Genomic DNA, 22,281 nt, shown 5'->3' with positions numbered 1-22,281 from the left:
AGGGCTTATGCCACAACAACAGGCTAGGGCTGCAGAATGCAACTAGTTCGCTCCAGCTCTGGCACTGGTTTCCTGGGTGAATGTGGATCATTAAAATGGAGACAACACTGATCTCCTTTGGGAGGTACTGATGGAAAGTGCTGAGTAACTCCTTCCTTCCAAACCCCTTCTCAGTCTGCCACAGCAGCTCCTGTATGCTTCAAGACAGTAAGCTGCAGGGCAAAGTGGCCCACTGTTTGAATGCTATGCTGCCTTCTGCCACTATAGCAGTAGCAAAGTGAGACTGTTCTAACAGTATGGTTCAGTCTGGCTCCAAAGCAAGTCTATGGCTATACTTCCTGCTGCAGGGAGGAACATTCCCACTCTAGCTCTGGTGTATTTGCTATGAGCCCAACTGTTACAATGACAGCATCACCTAGGATTGCCCTGACCTAGGTGCACTACATGAACATTCAGGTTGTGTTTTAATCCCAAACTGACAGACTGAGTACTGGATTAGAGGGTGTGCCAAAAGCAGGGGTCGGCTTAAACTGACCATGTGTCTGCTCTGAGAAGCTGCTTTAACAGTACATCAGCTGAGAAAATGAGGTTGGACACAGCAACACAGCTGCTCTACTAGTAGCAAAGGGCAGTTTCTAAGGACTCTGGGGTTAGGCACCTACTGCTTTTCTGAGGCAAAGTGAAAGTGGAGTTTAGACTGCACTGGATTCTCCCCTTATCCCAACTTAAGCAGGAAAGATGAGCTCATTTCTTTGTACATGCTCTTGCTCCTGGCTTACTAGATCAGGGAGGGTCTGGGTTAATCAGGTACCTCACTCAAATCCTGCCAGCTGCTGTAGCTTTGGAAGGGGGTCATGTTCCTTCAGCTGTAGCTAGTCATGCTGAGATCATGGGATGGATCACACTGCTTGTGGAATTAGCATGTTAACACTGCTGGATGGAAAATCCCAAAGAAGATTTGTTTAAAAAATGAAGCTTTTATTCAGTTAGAGGTAGCAATGGGGAGCAGAGTCTTGTAGTGTCAGGGTCACTGGAGACAGCTAGGTTCTTGGCCAGTAGGGGGAGGGAGCAGTGAATGATCTCAACATTTAAATCAACTGGGTTAAGATTTTAGCACATCCTAGATTCAAAACAAAAAACTCCCCCCTAGAGCTCAGGTGCATTTGCACAAAATGAAACCACACAAGACCAGAGCATCATGGTACTGCAGGTTTCTCTCATTTCCACCTCTAAGTATTGAAATGGAGGCAAAGCTGGACATACCTCAACCTGCTTCTAGCAAGAACCACTGCCATCTTTCACAGCTCTTGGAGCAGTGGTACCATGTGAGCTGCAGAAGGGTGTGTGTGGGGAAATGGTGTGCAATAGGTATTGCTCCACAAGGAGTTAGCAAATAGGTATGTTTAGTTTAAAAGTTTATTAAAAAAAATAAGTGGGGCCTCTGGGTATAGTGCCCATTACTGCTACCCTAGCGCAAACATGGCAGTGGAACAGTCACCCCTCCAAGCTAATCACACCAGACTTTACTGTGCCTGCCAGTTCTAAGATTTAGTGCCAAGGAAAAACAAATTTAAAAAAGGATGCTACTTCAGTGACAAACATAATTGAAGGTAGGCTTGATACAAAAGAAAATACAGAAATATGTACAGTAAGGTCCATTTCCTGTTCAGGCTGTGAATTAATGAGATCAGTCAGGGGCACTGGTTATTTTGCAGCTAATTTAGAGATGAGTCATTCAGCATGAAAGCAGTTACAGCATAAATGCAATATTCCCATCTCCTCCCCAGGCAAGTCACCCTAGCACTGTTCCAGTTGCTCAGAGCAGCAAGATATGATGGATTTCACCCAAGCTGGTCTCACACTCCCAGGATGGCATACTTGAACAGTGCCATGATAGCTGCACTGATGAGGCCAGAAATCGGGACAGTGACAAACCATGCCAGGAAGATGTTACGGAAGAGACGCCAGTCCACAGCCTTCCTGGAACGGAGCCAGCCCACTGAGACCACGGAGCCCACCTATGGAAGATACACCAAGGGACTGATTTAAAAACTAGGAGACCACTATGGTCTCATCTCCTGCACAGCAGGCCAGAGACCACCACCACCTAGTGCTTCCAGCATCAAGCCCAACAGCTTCTGGTCAGCTAGAGTATCTTTTAGAAAGACACTGCAATTTTTAGAGACTAAGCAGCAGATACAGGGAAGCAGCTTGTGCACCCCACCCAAATCCCAGCTGCCTAGGGTGGCAGCTCATGCATGGCAGTTCCACCCCCTACCTGCCTGTGTGCACACGCACCAGGCCTGAAGTCTCTGCAATGGGGCCAGGACCCCTGTGCAGCACAGCTGCCACACTGATTCCCAGTGAAGCCACAGGGATGAGTTCTCCAAAGCTGTGCAGTTCCTATGGCAGCTGGGTAATGGGGGCCCAGCCTCCTCCCACCCACCCTGCACCAAGGCACTCTAGGGTTAGGTAGGAACCCGAGGGAGTAAGATAGGACTACCTTCAGCTTCCAGATACTGATCTTATTCTGCCTTTGTCTGCTAGAAGCATGCCCCTAGCTCTCAAACTTCACCTCAACCTTCTCTAAATTGAGATTGAGCTTGCTCACTATAAGGCAAGTTTTCTAGACTTCAGGGTCACTTTTTGGTCTTTAGGTACCCTTCCCAACTTGTCAGCATCCCAACATGTTGCCCCTCTGCAGGCAAACTCAGTTTCCAGTATGGCAGGGGTGGCCAACCTGTGGCTCTGGAGCCACATGCGGCTCCTTATATAGGAACCGACTCTGGGGCTGGAGCGACAGGCGCCAGCTTTCCAGTGTGCCGGGGGTGCTCACTGCTCAGCCCCTGGCTCTGCCCCCACTTCATCCCTTCCCATGCCCTCCCCTGAGCCTGCTGTGCCCTTGCTCCTCCTCCCAGCCCCCAGAGCTTCCTTCACCCCATGAAACAGCTGATCTGGAGTTGTGGGGAGGGAGAAGGAGGCACTGGGAGCGGGGTGGGAGCTCATGGGGCTGCTGACTTATTACTGTGGCTCTTTGGGAATGTATAGTAGTAAATTCTGGCTCCTTCTCTAGCTCAGGTTGGCCACCCCTGCAATATAAATATGGCCTTACTAAGGAGAGCAGCACTGAACAGGTTCAGATACAAGACAAGCCTGAATCCAATGAGAATTGCCCAAAGAAAACCTGAGTCATGTTGAAATGTGGGCCAAGTGCCTTGTTCATGTTTTGGAGGGCAATCTCCCTGCTGGAACTGTAGTGCACAGCCAGAACAGCATGGGACCAGGCAGCAAGGGACCAGCGGAGAAGAATTTCACAATGAGATTACAGGCATCTTTGATGCACAAGTGCAAGTCTTACAGGAATGAAGCTTCCCATGACGTGAGTGGCCCAGGGAGCTTGGCAGCTTCATAATGGGTCTGTTTGACAGTTTTTTGTTCTACCACAGTAGAGTTCCTAAGTACTTTTCCTCAATGCCCATTCTCTTTAGTTTCTCCCTCTATGTTCTATGTACCACTTCTATGTTTACTCTATGTTCATTATCCACAAATGGATAGATCTGCATGCAAATTATAGACCTGTCAAACTCAAGACCAATGCTTGGTGTATTCTGGAAGCTATTCTACTAGAACTCAATCTCAGATCTGGTTAGTAGTGAAGAGGGAAAAAAGAATTAGTACTTTGAGACAACTGGATTCTCACACAGTACAGCAGACCATCACTTCTGGTCCCATGCCCTACACCACTAACTCCGCCTCTTGAGACATTTCTTGAAGAACTCGGAGGTCACCACAGGAGCCATTTAACATACTGGCAAGCATTTCACTTACTTTGCAGTGCGTTGTACTGATGGGAAGACCAACATTTGATGCAATCACTACAGTCAGTGCAGATGCCAGTTCAATGCTGAAGCCACTGTGTATACAGAAAGATAGTAACTATCACAGGCTGGTATGAGCCACACAATGTCAGCAAGGGATTCCTGCTCAGCAGACAGCCTGTGCAAATGGCAAGTACAGAACTTTGTCTTACAGCTCCTGTTCTATGCATGGTTCCAGGTCTCCCCCATTAACCAGTTTGTTAAGGCATTTGATTTTGTACTCTTCTGCTTTATATGGAGAGTCCATCTGGGGCCTCTTGACAGCTCCTAGCTGGAGGCCATAATCAAGGCTAGAGACCTTTAATCCAGGGCTTTGGAGCTGTGCTCTGGCTCCACTCCAGCTCCAGGCAAAAACCTGCAGCTCTACTGCTCTGGAGCTGCTCCAGGCTCCAGCTCTGAGCTCTGCTCTAATCAGAGCTTCATTTTTCCTTCCATTTCTAGTGGATACATACATCTCTGGGGAAGTTTAGAAAAAAGCCAATCATCCATAACTCAATAGCACCACCCTTTACACAATGGAAAGTGAGCAGATTTCACACTGCCACTCCCTGAGCTCAGTAGTTATTTGCATTCAAAGCAAATGCCTTGAGGAACTGATCTGTAATGCCCTGATATGATCTGGGACCTGGATATCAGAGATCAGTCCCTTTTGGGACAGCCAACTGGAGATGGTGGCAGGGAATTCAGTGGATGATCTTTGTGGTCCATTTCCCCAGGCCCCCCTCCAGAGGGTGGAGCTATAAGGCACAGTGGAAGGTCCAGCTCTTCTGACTTTTGACCGAGAGAGGGGTGTGTGTTTAGTACAAGCACCTGATCCCATGCAGTGGCCATGGCCAACTGTTCAAATGTACATATTGGAACCATACTAATGGAAACAACAATGAGGGGTGATACTTGTGCAGTTGTGGTGCGTTACCTTCAGAAAGACGTCTTGAATATCAAAGCTATTGTACCTCAGAGCACTAGGAAGTTTGGAATGTGAGCAAACAAGTTGGAAAGAATTCATGAACACTTCAGTAGGCCGCAGACTCTGCATTGTATAATTACATGCTCACCCAGCCTCTGAGTAATACTGTTATGTACACAATGGTGAGTGCAGAAACCATAAGCATCCTCCTGTGTCCCCCATGAAGCATCTTACCTAGATGGTGTGATGGGTGTCAGATCCTTCCCCATGGTCTGAATGACTCTTCTCCCCCAGACCCACAGGCCAATGCAGATCCCAGCACCTCCATACAGCAGCAGCCAGATGGGAGTTGCCACTTTGGAAGCCACATCACCTGTCTGATAGACTAGGTACAGAGCCACCAGAGGGCCAATGGCATTGCTGGAAGGAAACAGATGCATTCCACTCAGACAATTAAGGAATCTTTCCATGCTGCTGGCTTGAGAAGTGATGAACTCCAATCTTGTTATAAACCATAACTTGCTACATTTTCTGGATGACCAGGTTAGTGCTGGCAAATACTTGCTCACAAGAGCCTGTTTTCATACCAGCATGCTAGGCATACATGCTCCAGAGAAGCAGGTGAATATATTGCATGAACATTTGTACTTAGAGTAACCAGCTAAAACCTGTCACATAGATTAAGTCTACTGACCTGACATCATTGCCACCATGAGCAAAGGAACCAAAGCAGGCGGTGAGAATCTGCAGGAACTGGAAGAGCAGGGACACTTCTGGTCTATCCTGATCATGCCACTCCTCCAGCGAGCCAGTGCTGCACTTCCTGTCACCACTGCCCATCTCCACCTTGCCTACATCCATATCCACATCAGCTGCCGGGTGGGTATCTGCCACAGCATTGCAGTAGCTAGTGTAGCTGTCCATACGGATCCTCTTCTTGGTGTCTGCTCCAGGCCAGGTCAGCTTCTCCATCTCCTCCCCCTTGGGCTCGCCCTCTTTGGGACGGAATGAATCCAGCGGCATGCCACAAATGGCCATAGTGTATGAGGTGTAGCTGTTGTTGCGTCTCAGGGGCTTGTCACCAGAGTCCCCCATGCAATCACCCACTTTGGCCAGGTGAAGCTTGTGCAGCAGCTCTTTGTACAGGCCCGAATCCTTGTGCACAGTGTGGTACTGGTAGTGGCCACTGTAACTGATCTGATTGCTGACAGCTTGGTTGAACTGAACAAGGTTGCCACTGGGTAACTGCACAGCTCCTGCAAAGAGAAGTGGAGTTTAACCCACATCCACATGGCCAGGTGTGAGAAACATGCCTCAGACAGGAGCCCAACCAAAAGCACTACAGACCTCATGCTTGTGCCACTCTGCCCTGATCTATTTGCTGGTGGAATATGCCTCCACATGGCATGCTTAAGGGTCTCCCACTTCATCTGGACTTGCCAGGGCCATCTGGCAGGCAGGGCAGGCTGCTAACCCCAACTCACCACTATCTATGTTTGTTTCCTTCAGGTCAACACTAGGGAGCCTCTCCTGCTCTGGAGCTTCCTCCACATCTCCCAGATTGAAGGAGACTGTTCTCTCCTCCACAGCTGCCCTGTGGTGCATGGCAGATGCATCAGTGATAGGGCTCTTGTCACCCACACCATTGCCCAGTGGCAGTTTAGACTCATCTTGATCTTCCTTCTGGCTGTTCTTTTTCTCCATCAAGGGGCTCTCAGAAGGACTTGACTTGATCTCTCCTGTGGAAAGAATTAATGACTTAGTAGTTCCCTTTCCCAAAGGCTACCACCATTTAAAGCCCATTCAGCCCTTTAGCACCTGATACCAGCCTACTCTGCATCCACTGAGAACTGAGCAATGTTGGCATCTGTCAGAACCCAGATTTATGCATGCTGGATTTCAGTTTACAGCTCAAGTTAGTAACCAAGTAACTACTCATATGCTTATATGTGTTACACAACATGCTGTGCATGGGACATCCAGATCCCCAGACACAGAACTTGCTAGTCTGAACTGTGCTCTTTTGCTATTTCAAACCCCCTCTTGGCACCCAGCATAGGTGCGGTTAGAACTGGCAGAGTGACTAATGGCATAGCAGGGTTCTGCATTTGTTACAACCACTGACTGGTTCTTCAGTCTACACTGAAAATAGTGGTGGGCCACCAGGAACTAACTGACTGGACAGATGGTGCCAATTCTTTGCTTCCAGTTTAGTGTTAGGAAAAGCTGAAGATACATTCCCAGTATTGCACAAGCAGCAGCACAGGGAAGTTACATGGTTGAGAGCTGGCCCATGATATGGCCAAGACATGTACCACATTACAATGGTGCAAGAAAGCTTATTTTGATTATAAGTGAAGATTTTTAAAATATAGTGACAGAGCCACTCTTCTTGGGAGCAGTGTTAAGCAGCAAATCCTCACCAGGGTATCATTAGTGAAGTGCTGCAATTTGCACCTTGTGATGCAAGAGCCACAGGGGTATACAGGTGACTCATCTGTGCCTTTTGCAGCATCAAAGCATGTGACAATACAGAGACTGCGCTGGGCAGGAAGGTACCTTTTCACATGGTGATGAGCCATGACAACACTAGGGTTTCACTACAAGGAGTTTGGAAAAATGCACCAAACTTGACTTTAAAGTTTATACAACTTTAACATCTAGAGTAGAGGCAGGCAAAAAAATTCAGCAAACAAGAAGTCTGCTAAAAAAGTAATGGGGAAAGTTAGTGTTGTAGCTGTGTTGGTCTAAGATATTAGAGACAAGGTGGGTGAGGTATTTTTTATTGGACCAACTTCTGTTGGTGAAAGGAAGGTTTCAAACTTACACAGAGCTTGTCTCAGCTCTATGTAAGTTTGAAACCTGGTCTCTCACCAACAGAAGTTGGTCCAATAAAACAGTGCTTCTCAGCAACCCATCTGTGGACCAATGCTGGTCCCTGAAATCTCCCTGATAGTTTTAGGAAGGCAGCAAGCTGGTCACTGGTATCAATAAAATTACCTCATCCACCTTCTCTCTCAAGTTGAAATGGCTCATTTTGGCCATTGCAAAACAAAGTGTTTCATGTCATAATTCTAAATGTTTTGACTTTCAAAATGGTGATTTGTTTTGAAATTTTGCTATGAAAACCAAAGTGAAATCACCTAAACAACCAAAAACCAAGACAATTTATCTGGGCCAAACAAAACCCCATAAAAAAGGTTCTGTTTGGCCCCCCAAACCAAAAGATTTATTGTTCACTCAGCTCTAATCTAGAGCCTTGATGGTGGGACTTTAGCTTTCCAACATGAAAGAAACACTACTAGTTAGGGTAGAACTGGGATTCTGGAGTGATCCTGCCTCTGAGTGCATGGCCTAGGCCTAAATTCACTTTTGGCTGCCCAAGCAAGCACCTAAATACAAGTTGCATTTTCCAGAAGATCTGAACATAGCTCTCCAAGGAGTCTCAAAGGAGCTGTGGGTTCTCAGTTCTCTGAAAAAGCATGGCCTGTTATTTAAAGAGCCTAACCAGGCCCACAGGACTGTCCTGCCTGGCTCCATAGCTCCCGGCCAGAGAGGCTAGCTCCTGGCCCCTCCCCCACAGCCACATGAGCAGCACAGCTTGTGCCTGCCTCCCAGGCTTTCCAATAAGCCTGTTCTGCTGCTCTGAGCAGCATGGTAAGGGGGTGGGGGGGTCAGGGGACAAGGAATGGGGGGATTGGATGGGACAGGGGGTCCTGGGGGCCTGTCAGGGGAGGGTGGGGTTGGATAGGGATTGGGGTCCTGGGGGCGGTTAGGGGGTGGGGAGTCCCAGGCTGTTTGCAGAGGCACAGCCTTCCCTACCATTTTGCAACCCCGATGTGGCCCTCAGGCCACACACACAAAGAAAAGTTTGCCCACCCCTGGCCTAACCAGATGCCAGGTCTGAAAATTGGCTAACATCTGCCTGTTTCCCCAGGCCATAAAATGGAAAAAACTTCTACCTTACAGATGGGAGGGCAAAGCTAACAATTGCTCTGAAGATTTCAAGCATGAAGACTAGCAGTCAATTAAAAGCTTCCCAATCTGTACTATATTAAAGCAGAGACTGGATTTCAGAGCTCATTAGCTTACTACAAGCACTTGGTCAGAACTTTTTAGTATCTGACCTGATCAGCCAGACTTAATAGCATGAAACCTCTGTAGTTCTAGTTCTGATGCAGTGCTATGTTGGGCTGCTCACACTACTGCAGTATGTGTGTCACTGGGGTTGTTTAGGAATAGGCTATGCTGAAACCAACAGCTGCAAACAGATTTGCCAAGTCACACTAGTGATAGGGAAAATTTGAATTACTGTCAAGAGTATGAAGCTCCTTTAACAGTTGGAAGGATGAGCTATCTCTAGACAAATTTCAAAGGCAACCAGAAAGTATCTACCAAGCTGTTAGTCATGTACCACTTATGCAAACCTGATAAGCGTACTTGTGAATAGCTATTTTCTCTTACCTACTGCTTAGGATGCCTCTCCCAAGTCTCACGAGTAATTTATAGGTGAAACAGTGCTCAACTCTATGAGCCCCACAGAACATTAGGAAAGTAAAGCTGCGGAATGCTATTTGAGTGCCTTTCAACAGGTATTCTTTGCTACAGGGCAGGGATTTTATGAGATCACCTACTTAAAACTAATCTGCATCAGCAAGGTCAGATTGCTCACTGGGGGTGAGATTTGTAAGACACTTCTTCCCCTCCCCGCAAGATGAACCAAAACAGGATATTTAAGTAACTCATTAAGGAGAACATGCGATTTTATGTCATTCTAAAGCTTTACTTACGTTCTATTTTCTTCTTCATTCTTGGACACACAAAGAACCAGACGACGAGAGCACAGACAACAGCACTCCCCGCTGAAGTTAGAAGGATACCCCAAATAGGAAGTTTGTCAAAGCCAAGCACTAGGAAATAAAACAATGAATCTTGAAAACCCAAGGGCAAGAGCCCCTTCAATGTAGGACCACCTTCTTCACAGGAGATCTGTTCATAACTGGATCAAGGGGTGCTTGGCACACAACATTCACTGCTGCCTCCCAGGAGTCTGCAGTGCCCTGCACCAGCTTTGCTATGTTAGCACCAAATCTGAGTAGAATACTAACCATACAAAAATGACAGCTTAACCCACATGGGAGCCCCCACCAGGTTACACTCTCCCCATCTAATCTTTCACATGTTCAGAGACTCTGACCTCTTCCCCTCCCCAGGGGGAACTGGATTACTGAGAGCATTGTACATTCTGGTGACCCAGCAGCAACTGACTAGACATTCTCCATCCTCCCCTCAGTTTAGTTCTCAACATAGTACACAGAGGCTTATGTCCTGACTTGCTGCAATGTCAAAGAAAAAAGCAAGCCTGCAGCTGCAGCAGACAGCGCTATTCCCCTGGCATGCCAGTCTGCTCAGAGCCAGGGGAGAAGAGCTGTACCCACTTGAGATCTCCAACAGATTTACAGTAACATGGCATTTTAGGTTTGTGATGGGATAGGACTTTTCCAGCCACATGGTGCAACAATGGCTTCTGCATCTCACTCCAGAACACTTATTTTTAAATTAGAACCAAATCTACATCTTTTGAAACAGGAGAGGCTTTAAGGTGTTAATGACCTAGTTACACAAGCATTTACAAATGAGTGGCTGGATTTTTATTCTTCCCATAACCAAGCTAAGGTATCAAATATTTGCTAAATGGCCATCAAAAATGCTTCTGCAGTTTCTGCTGCAGCCAAGAACACTCCCAGTACATAGAAGACAGATAAAGGAACTGCAGAGGTCAAGTGCACAATATCACACACCTATTTCGTATGGCTCAGTTAACATGCAACACTAATAGCAGCTTACAATAAATAGTCTGGCAAACCCCCCCAACTAAAGTGGAACAAAGTTCAACTGAACCTTGTCCACAGATTGTAAATTCAACATGAATCTAGCTAGTAAAGTGCAAACTTGTAAACTGAATCACATGGTGCAATGCTGTTTATGCTTTAACTGGTTACAATTCCTACCTCACAGGACAATGCCATATTCACAGGCATAAAGAACACTTTGGCTGAACTCTATTAGTCCTGCAACATGTATTAGAATTTCAGGACCATAAAGTGCATTTGAATGAACCAATGTATGAAGGGAAAGCTGGAGTCATTACTTCATAGTGACACACTAAATCTATTTCAGTATTTAGTAGTGAAATAGCCTGAACTGTCCAGTATGACTGAATACCTGCCACTGTCAGCCTCTACCTAGCTCTAGTTCCTTAATGACCTGTTTAAGACATCACAGAAGAAAGCCCCAGCTGAAGCTGCCATCACAGTCCAGGGTAGCAGGCCCTGAATAAGGTAGCTCAGTATCCAGAGTTTTGAAATTGACTGTTAAGTTAGCTGTGACTGATATTTTCTACAGCTTGCCTTGTAACTCTGCAGGTCTCCAGGCCCTTCTGTGCCAAACTACTTTGGATTATGATAGCAGCTGCCTGGTTCCATTCATCAGTTGCGTTCCCCTGCCCGCAACATAAAGAAACATTTTGATCTGGAGCTCCCAAAAGATTTCAACTCTGTAGCATGAGTTCCTCTTCGGAGTACTTGTGCTGGCTAGGACATGCCAGTTCTTCTTGGTCAGGAAGTATCAGGGCAGTTAATATATTCTTGGGGATGAAAAGCAAGCAAGCTCTCATGCTGGAAAGGCCAAACTGAGCAAATCCAATACAAGACTCCAGTGCTGACTAGCCTTACTGGAGAATAGAAAAAGCTTAAGGAGCCTCTTCAGCAGCTGGGTTCCTGAGCTCTAGCATAAGTAGGAGAGAGGAAAGGGGAAGTCATGTTATCGGCCATTCCTGTGAAGATTAAGGAGAAAGCTCTGTAGTAATTTAGATTTGAGCAGGCCTCTTTGGTTGGGTAACTATCTAGGTTAGAACTCAGCACACGCTAGCCTGCAGCCTTCTGTAGCCAGCACAGGCCAGCAGCCTTCTAGGAGATTTCAGCCCTGTAAAGCAAAAAGGGGTAAATCATGCATTTAATGGAGGTTTTTGTAAAGAATTATAAAAGTAGCACTGAAGTATTTTGACAGGTACTTACAAGGTGCACCACTGTACATGATGGAAAAGAGGTTGATCCCAATTGTACAGGCATAGAAGACTGGCAAAGCTCGCAACCCATTGGGAACTGGATCTGCCTGTAAAACAGATTAGTTTTGATACTATACAAATCCAGATCCCAGATTCTAAACACAACAGCAAAGCAGACACTTAAAGTACACTTCTACATGGAAGAGTGTCTAAAAATGCTAACTTCTTACGAAGATCTGTTCTGTGCACTTCACAGACTTAAGTTTATTACTTCCCTCCTACTAGCCCAGCAGAGGCAGCTCCAGAAGAGGGGGATGGAGTCTCTTGTGCATCAAACAGAATTGTTTGCTAAATGCCAATTACAGACTAATCCATTACAGTTGTGAAAACTCTGTCAGTGGGGATGTATAGGAGTCAGCAAGGAGAGAACTGGGTCTGAAGAACCCTTAGAACTCATACATCATGAGTTATGAACCCTGCATATCCAGTGGGTTTTTAGGGTTGCCAGTTAGTGCTCTGCTTACAAGTAAAAAGACTTCTGATATTGAAGACAGAAATGTGCCTCCCCCAACCGCCCATGCCACTGCTGTTTCAAAGCAGAAATGCACACTCCCCAAAACAGCAATGTAGCCTTTTGAACAGCCCATCCCACAGAAAGAGTGGATTGAATCGGATGCTTGAGAACTCTTCACTTAAGAGTATTTTACTTTTAAGTTTTAGACAAAGTAGCCATGTCCCAAGACTTTTGTTTCCTCTCTGTGAGGCTCTGAATTTTGCCTTCTCAGGGATTCAATAGTCTACCCATCAGAACAAGACTAAGACTGACAGTTTTAACAAACAGCACTTTCTAAAAGTCTTTGCTTCAATTCACTAAAGCAATTTTCTTTTGGAAAAAAGCCCATTTCCCCAGGTGAGTCAGGCCAATTGTTAAAGTCATTTAACTGATTCAGAGGGATTATTCACAAATGCATTCCTATGTATTAAAAGCAACACCTCATCTAGGCAGTGGAATTGTTTGAGACTGCTGACCAGGAGCCAAATTCTAGTGTTCTGATGCTCAATGTTCAGTGAAATTTAATGTATTGAAAAGCATGTTTGCTCTGTCCTATTACAAAAGCATCTGAACAAGTGTTCAGTAGTGAGTACAACTTTGAAAGGCCAGTTATAAAATATTAATCTGACAGCTGTGCTAAGTTAACTGTCAGGTTGTAAAAACGAACATGGAAGGATAGGGGGAACCAACAAAATTACTGCATTTTTCAAAGCAGAAACCACAGGAGTTAGATTTGAGATCTGAAGTTACATTTTAAGCTACTCGATAACATCCTCAAAATATACTTGGTAACCCCAGAGCTAAATTTATGTTTTATATTTGTAAACTGTTTACACACGAGTCCTGGACACTAGACTATATATAATTACAGCATCTGTTTGACCAGCAGTTTAGTCTGTACGTTACCAGCATGCTTAGTGTTAATTCATGTTTAGATTACTGATCTACTCAGCATGCTGAACAGCAGGAGTAGAGAGAGTGGCTTGTGTTAAATCATTCAAACAAGTTTAGTTTCATTCTCCCATTTCCAACCGCTACTTTTGTTCCACTTACTAGAATAGTATTTGTAAAGAGTTCCAAACCAAGGAGCCTCACCACAGAAAGCATTTGTCTGGCTGAGTAGACACGAGCTCCAGATCCAGGAGAGCTTGCTTACATCAAGAAAATTAGCAAAACTAAATTGCTGTAGTTATTCCATATAACTGCTCATGTGGACATATTCAAGTACATGGGGAGCTATAGCAGAGATCGATATCAGTCAGTTCTGCTGCTAAGGGCATGTCTTCACTGGCAGTGTTAAAGCACTGCTGCAAACTTTGCTGTGACTACACAAGCCACACTAATACTGGGAGAGAGCTCTCCCAGTGCTCTAGAAAACCACCTCCACAACAGCAATAGCTCCCAGTGCTGGTGCACTGTTTATACTGGCACTTTACAGATGTGAAACTTGCAGTGCTCAGGGGGGTGTTTTTTCACACCCGAGTGAGAAAGTTGCAGTGCTGTAAAGTGCCAGTTTAGACAAGCCCTAAATTTCCCTGTGAAGACAACCTGCCAGTTCAGTCATGCATAGAAGCAGAGTTTCCATCACAAGGGCAGAGTTCTCCCAGGCATTTTAATGCTAGGCAGGTCATTCAAGTTATAACTAGCTCTAACTGCACTATAAGGTGGGTAGAAAGTTGGCTAGATTGTCGGGCTCAACGGGTAGTGATCAATGGCTCCATGTCTAGTTGGCAGCCGGTGTCAAGTGGAGTGCCCCAGGGGTCGGTCCTGGGGCCGGTTTTGTTCAATATCTTCATAAATGATCTGGAGGATGGTGTGGATTGCACTCAGCAAATTTGCTGATACTAAACTGGGAGGAGCGGTAGATACGCTGGAGGGCAGGGATAGGATACAGAGGGACCTAGACAAATTGGAGGATTGGGCCAAAAGAAATCTGATGAGGTTCAATAAGGATAAGTGCAGGGTCCTGCACTTAGGACGGAAGAACCCAATGCACAGCTACAGACTAGGGACCGAATGGCTAGGCAGCAGTTCTGCGGAAAAGGACCTAGGGGTGACAGTGGACAAGAAGCTGGATATGAGTCAGCAGTGTGCCCTTGTTGCCAAGAAGGCCAATGGCATTTTGGGATGTATAAGTAGGGGCATAGAGAGCAGATCGAGGGATGTGATCGTCCCCTTCTATTCGACATTGGTGAGGCCTCATCTGGAGTACTGTGTCCAGTTTCGGGCCTCACACTACAAGGAGGATGTGGATAAATTGGAAAGAGTCCAGCGAAGGGCAACAAAAATGATTAGGGGTCTGGAACACATGACTTATGAGGAGAGGCTGAGGGAACTGGGATTGTTTAGTCTGCGGAAGAGAAGAGTGAGGGGGGATTTGATAGCTGCTTTCAACTACCTGAGAGGTGGTTCCAGAGAGGATGGTTCTAGACTATTCTCAGTGGTGGAAGAGGACAGGACAAGGAGTAATGGTCTCAAGTTGCAGTGGGGGAGGTTTAGGTTGGATATTAGGAAAAACTTCACTAGGAGGGTGGTGAAACACTGGAATGCGTTACCTAGGGAGGTGGTGGAATCTCCTTCCTTAGAAGTTTAAGGTCAGGCTTGACAAAGCCCTGGCTGGGATGATTTAATTGGGGATGGGTCCTGCTTTTGAGCAGGGGGTTGGACTAGATGACCTCCTGGGGTCCCTTCCAACCCTGATATTCTATGATTCTAACTGGCACTTCCACACACTTCTCTTTACCACCAATCCTAACAGCTACAACACTGCATAGCATAAGCTTTTTTTGGGGGGAGACAGGACTTGGATAGTCTAAGCGAGAGGTAGACACTATGGTATTAACATGAAATGACTGAGGATAAGGCATTTCAAAACTTATTTGGTCTACTCAGCTAGCCTTCCCTTGGAACTCAGGACATGGCTACACTGGAGACTTCAAAGCGCTGTCAAGGGAGTGCTTTGAAGTGTGAGTGTGGTCTCATGCCAGCACTGGGAGAGAGCTCCTGGTAATCCACCTTCATGAGGGGATTAGCTCTGAGCACAGCTCCCAGCACTCTGAGCTGTTTACACTAGCACTTTAAAGCGCTCTGACTTGCTGCACTCAGGGGGGTGATTTCTCACACCCCTGAGCCAGCAAGTTAGAGTGCTATAAAATGTAAGTGTAGCCAAGCCTCTAGGTGCATAAGCCAGAGTCTACAGAATTTATGTTTTATTAAAGAGAAGTCTCTAGCCCTTTAGTTGCAGTGATGCTTTCCAGTTTGCAGCCAGAATTAACTCTACTGCTACTAGGTAATAAGCTGCAACACGAAGCCAAAATGACGCTAGTCATTTTTTTGCAGCCCACAAGGCAGGGGGCCAACGTGGGGCTCTGGAGCCACATGCAGCTCTTCAGAAGTTGATGTGCGGCTCCTTGTCTAGGTGCCGACTCTGGAACGTTGGTGCCTGTAGCTCCAGCCCCCGTGTGCCGGGGGGGGGCTCATTGCTCAATTCCTGGCTCTGCCACAGGCCCTGCTCCAACTCCACCCCTTCCCCACCCCTCTGAGCCTGCCATGCCCTCCCCCCCCCCCCCAGCACACCACAAGACAGCTGATCAGGAGGTGTGGGGAGAGAAAAGGAGACTGATCTGCAGGGCTGCCCCCTGGCAGTGGGCAGGAGGCACTGGGAGCAGGGTGGAGGGGGAGCTGATGACGTAATACTGTGGCTCTGTGGCAATGTACATTGGTAAACTCTGGCTCCTTCTCAGGCTGGCCACCCCTGCCACAAGGCACTGCATAGCACCACAAGTAGCCAGTGTCTTATCAGTTTCATGCTGCTGCAGCTGGGGAAGCTATGCCTTCTTCTGTTCCCCATCTGGCTGAACATGAGATAAGTGTGGAATATTAATCCCTGAACAAGCAGCTTTGGATGGGAGGGCAAGACGACTCCTGTCGTCAAGCCTCCAGAGTGTTGAGATAACTGCTAGCCAGAGTCAGATATGAAAGATGGAGCACTCAAAGAAGGCCTGGAGACACTTGCCAGGTTACTATCCCAGCAACCTCTTCCATGCCCACTGCTGGGGACAGGGCTTCTCAGAACATTGCACTGGATCTCTATGCTCCCTTCCCTGCAAAAAAAAGTTCGTATCAGCCTCTGGCAAGTAGGGACCCAGTAATTATGAGGAAGGGCAGCCCAGCAGCTAGGATGCTAGTTCAGGAGATGCGGGGATCAAAACATTAAAGATCATGAATCACTCAGTAATAAGCATTTAAGACAGTCCTGACCGGAAGTGGTTACTCCTATTATCTGCTCATTTCAGTTGCAAAACAGTTTCTGCACAGCAGATGAGCATTGTGGAGATCTGGCCCCCTTACCTTACGAAGAATGAACATACGGACGAGGAAGAACAGGATAGCAGACATGATGCCAGAAAGCAGGGGAGAGATGAACCAGGACAACACTAGGACAGAAGATAGAGGCAATAAATATCCTGGCTCCTACAAGGTGGCTCTGGGCAGTAAAACCCAGATATACTTTTCATACTAATCCAATGTTGGGGACAAGGCCATAGGTTTATAAATGCCACACTTTGGCATCTGAAAAAGCTAGTGGTTGTATTTTACTTACCAATTTTAAGCAGCTCTGACCACTGGACGCCTTTCTGTCCTTTGGCCACCAGCGAAAAGCCAATTGTTGCTCCAACAATACAATGGGTACCAGAAATGGGAAGTCTCAAGAATGAAGCTGCTAGCTGCCACACAGCTGACCCTAAAGCAACAAAGTTGTCTGAGTGATTAGTCACCATTGAAATACATGGCAGATTTGGGGACACAAGACACTCCAACAAGGTAACTTATCCGTGTGTACTTAATCACTTTGCTGCTGCAACTACAACATTACTCACCAAACATAGCGCTGATTGAGCCAGCCATGAGTAGCTCTTGTGTAGAGTTGTACATCTCCACATCAACCAACCCCTTCCGGATGGTCTCACTCACTTTAGCACCCAGCAGAACAGAGCCCACGGTTTCAAAGATAGATGCCAGGATACATGCTTGCCGGAGAGTCACCACACCTGACCCCACTGCGGTTCCGAACGAGTTTGCCACATCATTGGCACCCACAGAAAATGCCAAGACAAAGGCAATGATGAAGCCCAATATCAGCATCCAGAGGAAAGCTACCATGGGACCGGATGCCTTACTTCCTATTGTACTGGTTAGCAGATCCAGAGACGTTGTTGATTCAATTGTGGATTCCATGTTATTAATTTTAGTGGTTTAAAATCAACAGGAATTTGCAACTTTGATACGTAAACAAAATACGAGGTATGAAATAATAAATAATGTTACAAAATTAAATAAACTAAACTAAGATATGTTTGGAACCAGCGAGTTACTGCTATACGGTGTGTATGGGAATCTCTTTTCTAAAGTTCCTGTGGCTCTGGAGAATTAGAAGAGCTGAATAAAATTCCATGGTGCAGAAAATAGAGAACACAAGTTCTTCATCCTGAAATGAGAGAGGCAGAACTGAGTCCCCATGGTCCATGGATGCTGGCTAAGTGAGCACAAGGCTACAGCATAGTGAGACTTCCCCCAAAGAGTTAAAGCAAGGCCAAGCTTATAAGCTTACATTTGTTTAGCAGCTAGAAGCCACACTGGGTACCCATTAGGAAACTTAGGCTATGGCTACACTGGCACTTTACAGCACTGCAATTTTCTCACTCAGGAGTGTGAAAAAACACCCCCCTGAGCACAGCAAGTTACAGCGCTAAAAGCACCAGTGTAAACAGTACCCCCGCACTGGGAGCTGCGCTCTAAGCTAATCCCCTCATCAGGTGGAGTACCAGGAGCTCCCACGGGAGCACTTTGAAGTTTCAAGTATAGCCATGCCCTAAGTGACTATCTGCTGCTCCATTAGTGCTGTATTCCTGGCCTTCCGCTTATGTTCCACAATGCAGATGGGGGACACAAGATCCCTTGTGATTTCTACCCTCCCACCATCCAAGCTGAATGCCAGCTCCCCCTGCTGGTATGCCTAGAAGAGTACCACCACATTGACAATGCCATCAGGATTTGTAATGGAGCCATATGACCATCAGCTGCTCTCCAGCCTATTGAGAAGAGGATTTAGGCCAGTGATTTTACAGAGCACTTCACTGGAGTCTAGTTGTGCAACATGGTAAATAAGATGGCAAGAGAGCCACAGCACCTACCAGATCAATTATTTTTCCTTGGGGAGAGATATGGGCTCTGGACATGCTGCCATGTGGAACAGGGCCCTAAAAGCAAGCAGGCTGTAGTAACAGGACCCTACCTTAAATCTATTAGGTCAAACTTAGCCACCATTCCCTACCAGCCTGAAAGGCACACTCCAGGCCAAGTGTTTCCTGAACAGGCTACAAACATTAGCTGCTCTTGCTGGGTTCCAGGAAGGAACTAAAGGACACTCCCCCTGCCTATGGGGAGGATCCACTGGGCCCGGGGACTTAAGTGATTATGAGGGACAACAGAACAAACAAGGACAGGCTGAGAGTCAAAAGTAGGGAACCTGAAGGGGACACCAAGCAGAGAACCCCAGACAACACCCACTGATCCTCAAAGGTGTCAAGGGAGCCAGCAAACACTGCCCAGAGGAACTCTGCCTGGATATGTGAGCAGAGAGGGGACTGGAAATAGGCTCCACAGTCACAGAGAACCCACTTAGCCAACATCTCTCTGGTGTTATATATTGCCACTTTGGGCATCACTAGGAGGAGACTGATGAGGAGGTCCCACAACTTTATGGAGCCACAGATAGGGTGTGCATATGTAAGAAGGTGGGAAAAGAAGTGCAGCCAAAAATGCAAAAGTAAGGCCAGGAGAAAAACATTATCTCCTGGAAGGTAGGCACATCAGGCACCAAGTCTACCAATTTCAGCTCTTTCCACAAAGACTCAGCACAGAGCCCTTTCAACCCTTAAAACCCAGCCAAAACACGACCTCTACCCAAGCAGTTTTGGCCTCCAAAAGAGAGAAGTGCCAGACTCCGAAGCCCTTAAGGGACTTCAGTACTGCTATTAAATGGCAGGTGTTCAGATACTATAATGTTGGGTGTAACAAAACCCCAAGATCGCTAGCTCTGCCTGCCAGCAAATTAAGTGGGCTGTTGCTATGCCCCAGATACAAGCTGCAGTGGAGCAGGAGTGGAAGTGGCTTCCCTTTGAAGCCCTGCAGCAAGACAATTAACACCACAGCTCACCCTGGCCAGCTAACATGTTAAAACTGCAACTTATCCCATCTACACCAGGATTTTAACATGTTAAAATGGGATAGCTAACAGCACCTCTACCTAGTGTGGACAAGCACCAAGATAAGGGAAAGCCCCAGGCAGTCTGCAAATCCTGTACCTGAACAATGACTTGAGTAAGACACATTGGCAGCTCAGCTGAATTCCCCATAGTACCTTGTGTCCTAAGCGGCAGTCTTTTGTGCTTAGCCTGGCTATTGCTGCTGCAGAGATTACTCACCCTCTTGGTGTGTTTGCTGCCTGTCCCTACGGTGACAGCCCTGTCTCTTGCTGTCCCTGAAAAGGGCCATCAGAAGAGGGAGCAAACCCTCTCCCCACCCACCAAGAATCAGAGCAGGAAAGACACTGTTCATTAAGATGCTTGCCCTTCCCCAAGAGCATTTGGGGAGGAAGGATCCCACCACACATGTTGCCAGAAGGTCCTACACCTCAGTTATTTCCCCTTCTACCCTAGCTGTGTTGTAGCCATGCTTCACCACAACACTGAGAAGGGGCAGGAGATGAATATCCGGCCAATCTAACATCAGGTTTTCCAATACGACCAGCCCCAGATCTCCTCACACACCATTACCAGCTTTGCTGCAAAGTAGGAAGGGCTGCAGATACCTTGACCACGAGTTGGAATGGAAGCAGTAACAACTTTCGTCTGAGCAACAGGCCCACTTAAACTCCCTGAAACATTACCAGACTGGAGGAAGGAAAGGCAGAACAATGTGCATGAAAAGAAAAGCCTAAAAGCACACTCTGGGGAACAACTTCCACTGCATGGAGGCAGAAGATTGGATTTTCTATGTGGCTGCAGTACCCCAAGTGAACAAGTGGGGGACCCAGCTGGCACTCAGATTGGAAGATGTAACCTCTCAAGAGGAACTGTGCCCACTATCAGCCCCCTGAGGGCATTACAAAGTCCACACTGAGGCATCTAAGTGAGCCTAATCACTTGAGGCACCAAATAGTCACCATGCACCTGGAAATCAGGCTCTGTGGACACTCAGCCCCTCACTGTTTTCGACACCCATTAAGGCTAAGTCTTCACAGCAAAAAAGGGAGTGTTTTCACACGAAGTTAGCCATCTTTGGGTTTGTCTACACTTAAAATGCAGCAGCACTTCAGTGAAGACACTACCTACACGGAGATGCCGGTTACCTGGGCCGTACCTAGAACCCTAACTCCCTGAGGGGCAGCAGCTAGGTTGAGGGGCGAACCCACTGACCAGCACTGTCTCCACAGGGACTTAAACTGACCGAACAGCTTTACTCAGGGCGGTGGCGTTGCACCAGTCCAGCGTCACAGTGTCGACCCGGCCCGAGTGTCAAGACCTCAAGGGAAGGAGACACTTGCTTTTATGTCAATTGGCTATTCCAAGGTAAGCCCCGGAGGGGGGCACAGGGTGGCCTCAAACTACCGACAGACGATGAAGAGCTACCAGAGCCTTGTCTCAGCTACCGCAGTGTAAAACCCGAGCAAACTCGCGGTCACCCTCCATTTTGCACCGCAGTCAGGCCGGGGAAGGAGCCCTGCCGAGCGAGCCCGCCCCCCGCCGACCCCGGTGAATTCAAACTTCGCCTTGAGCCCTCACCCCCCAGGCACCCGGGGCGGGCAGCCACACGCGGCCCCGAGCCCGGAGCTCGGCCAGGCCAGCGGGCACCCGGTGCCAGCGCCCAGACAGGCATCCTCCAAGCGACGAGCCGAGCGGCCCGGCTCCCAGGCGCCGCCACACCGCCCGCTCGCCCAGGGCTCGTCTCCGCCCGGCCGCGTCCCGCCAGCCCCGCGGGCTGGGCAGAGCCCGGCACCCACCACGCGCCCAGACCCCGCGCAGCCGCTTCCCGCGCGGCCCCGCGCGCCCGCCGGCCCTTCCCGCGCGGCAGGAAACGGCTGCTCCCGCGCGCGCCGCGCCTCAGGCGGGCCCGGGGCCGCGCGGGCTGCCGGGCGCACGTGGGGGAGGGGGCGCGGCGCGCAGAGCCCGCTCCTCCTCCTCCCCACCACCTCCGCCCCGGCCCCGCCACAGCCGAGCCGGCCCGGCCCTCACCGCGGCGTCGGTCCGCTACGAGGCCGCCACGCCGCCCCGACCAGCCCCCGGCGCACGCAACCTGCCGCCGGCGCCGGGCAGCACTTTATAGCCTTAGCCGGTCCACGTGACCCGCCGGACCCGCCCACCCGCTCGAGCACGCATCCGGCGCCTGACGCAGGCGGAGCGCGGCCCCCTTCCTCGCTGCCGCGCGGCCATTGGCCACCCCCGGGTCGCGGCCACGCCTCCCGCTGGTGGGCGCGGTCCCGTTGCAGTCGATCCCGGGCCGCGCGGGCTGTTCACTCCGGACCCTAACGAGGGGCGGAAGCCCCTGCTCTGCCCGGCCGATCGGGAATTGGGGGCGCTACCCACGGTGCCTCCCACGCCCAGGCTGAGCCTGCCCCAGTGCAGCGTCTGCTCCCAGCCCCACCAGGGCACCCAACTCCTGGGTTTCCTTCCTCCCTCCCTGCCCGCCCCCCGGGAGCTGGGACAGGCCCCTCGGTTTATTGCTCTCACTCATTCCCCATGGGATGCTTGTTCTCCCGCCCTGCTAGGAGGGACTGAGGCTGATCCTGAGCTCCCATTTGGTCCCTGTGCTTGTT

General features: G+C 48.4%; 1 protein-coding gene across 1 annotated transcript; it reads right to left on the bottom strand.

The window, feature by feature from the left end:
* Positions 1–957: 957 nt before the first annotated feature.
* On the bottom strand, positions 958–21,806 carry SLC20A1 (solute carrier family 20 member 1). Its single transcript, XM_077805939.1, has 11 exons — positions 21,701–21,806; positions 17,285–17,892; positions 17,008–17,148; positions 16,755–16,840; positions 11,862–11,958; positions 9,576–9,695; positions 6,270–6,524; positions 5,480–6,041; positions 5,020–5,205; positions 3,829–3,913; positions 958–2,018 (listed from the first exon to the last, which is right to left on the bottom strand). The coding sequence occupies exons 2-11, from the start codon at positions 17,640–17,642 to the stop codon at positions 1,857–1,859; spliced, it is 2,052 nt and encodes a 683-aa protein (XP_077662065.1). The 5' UTR covers positions 17,643–17,892; positions 21,701–21,806; the 3' UTR covers positions 958–1,856.
* Positions 21,807–22,281: the final 475 nt, after the last annotated feature.

This window comes from Eretmochelys imbricata, chromosome 26 (assembly GCF_965152235.1).
Source record: "Eretmochelys imbricata isolate rEreImb1 chromosome 26, rEreImb1.hap1, whole genome shotgun sequence".
Lineage (NCBI taxonomy): Eukaryota > Metazoa > Chordata > Testudines > Cheloniidae > Eretmochelys > Eretmochelys imbricata.
The sequence above is the reverse complement of the archived record's forward strand: the minus strand, read 5'-3'. Positions and strand labels throughout refer to the sequence as shown.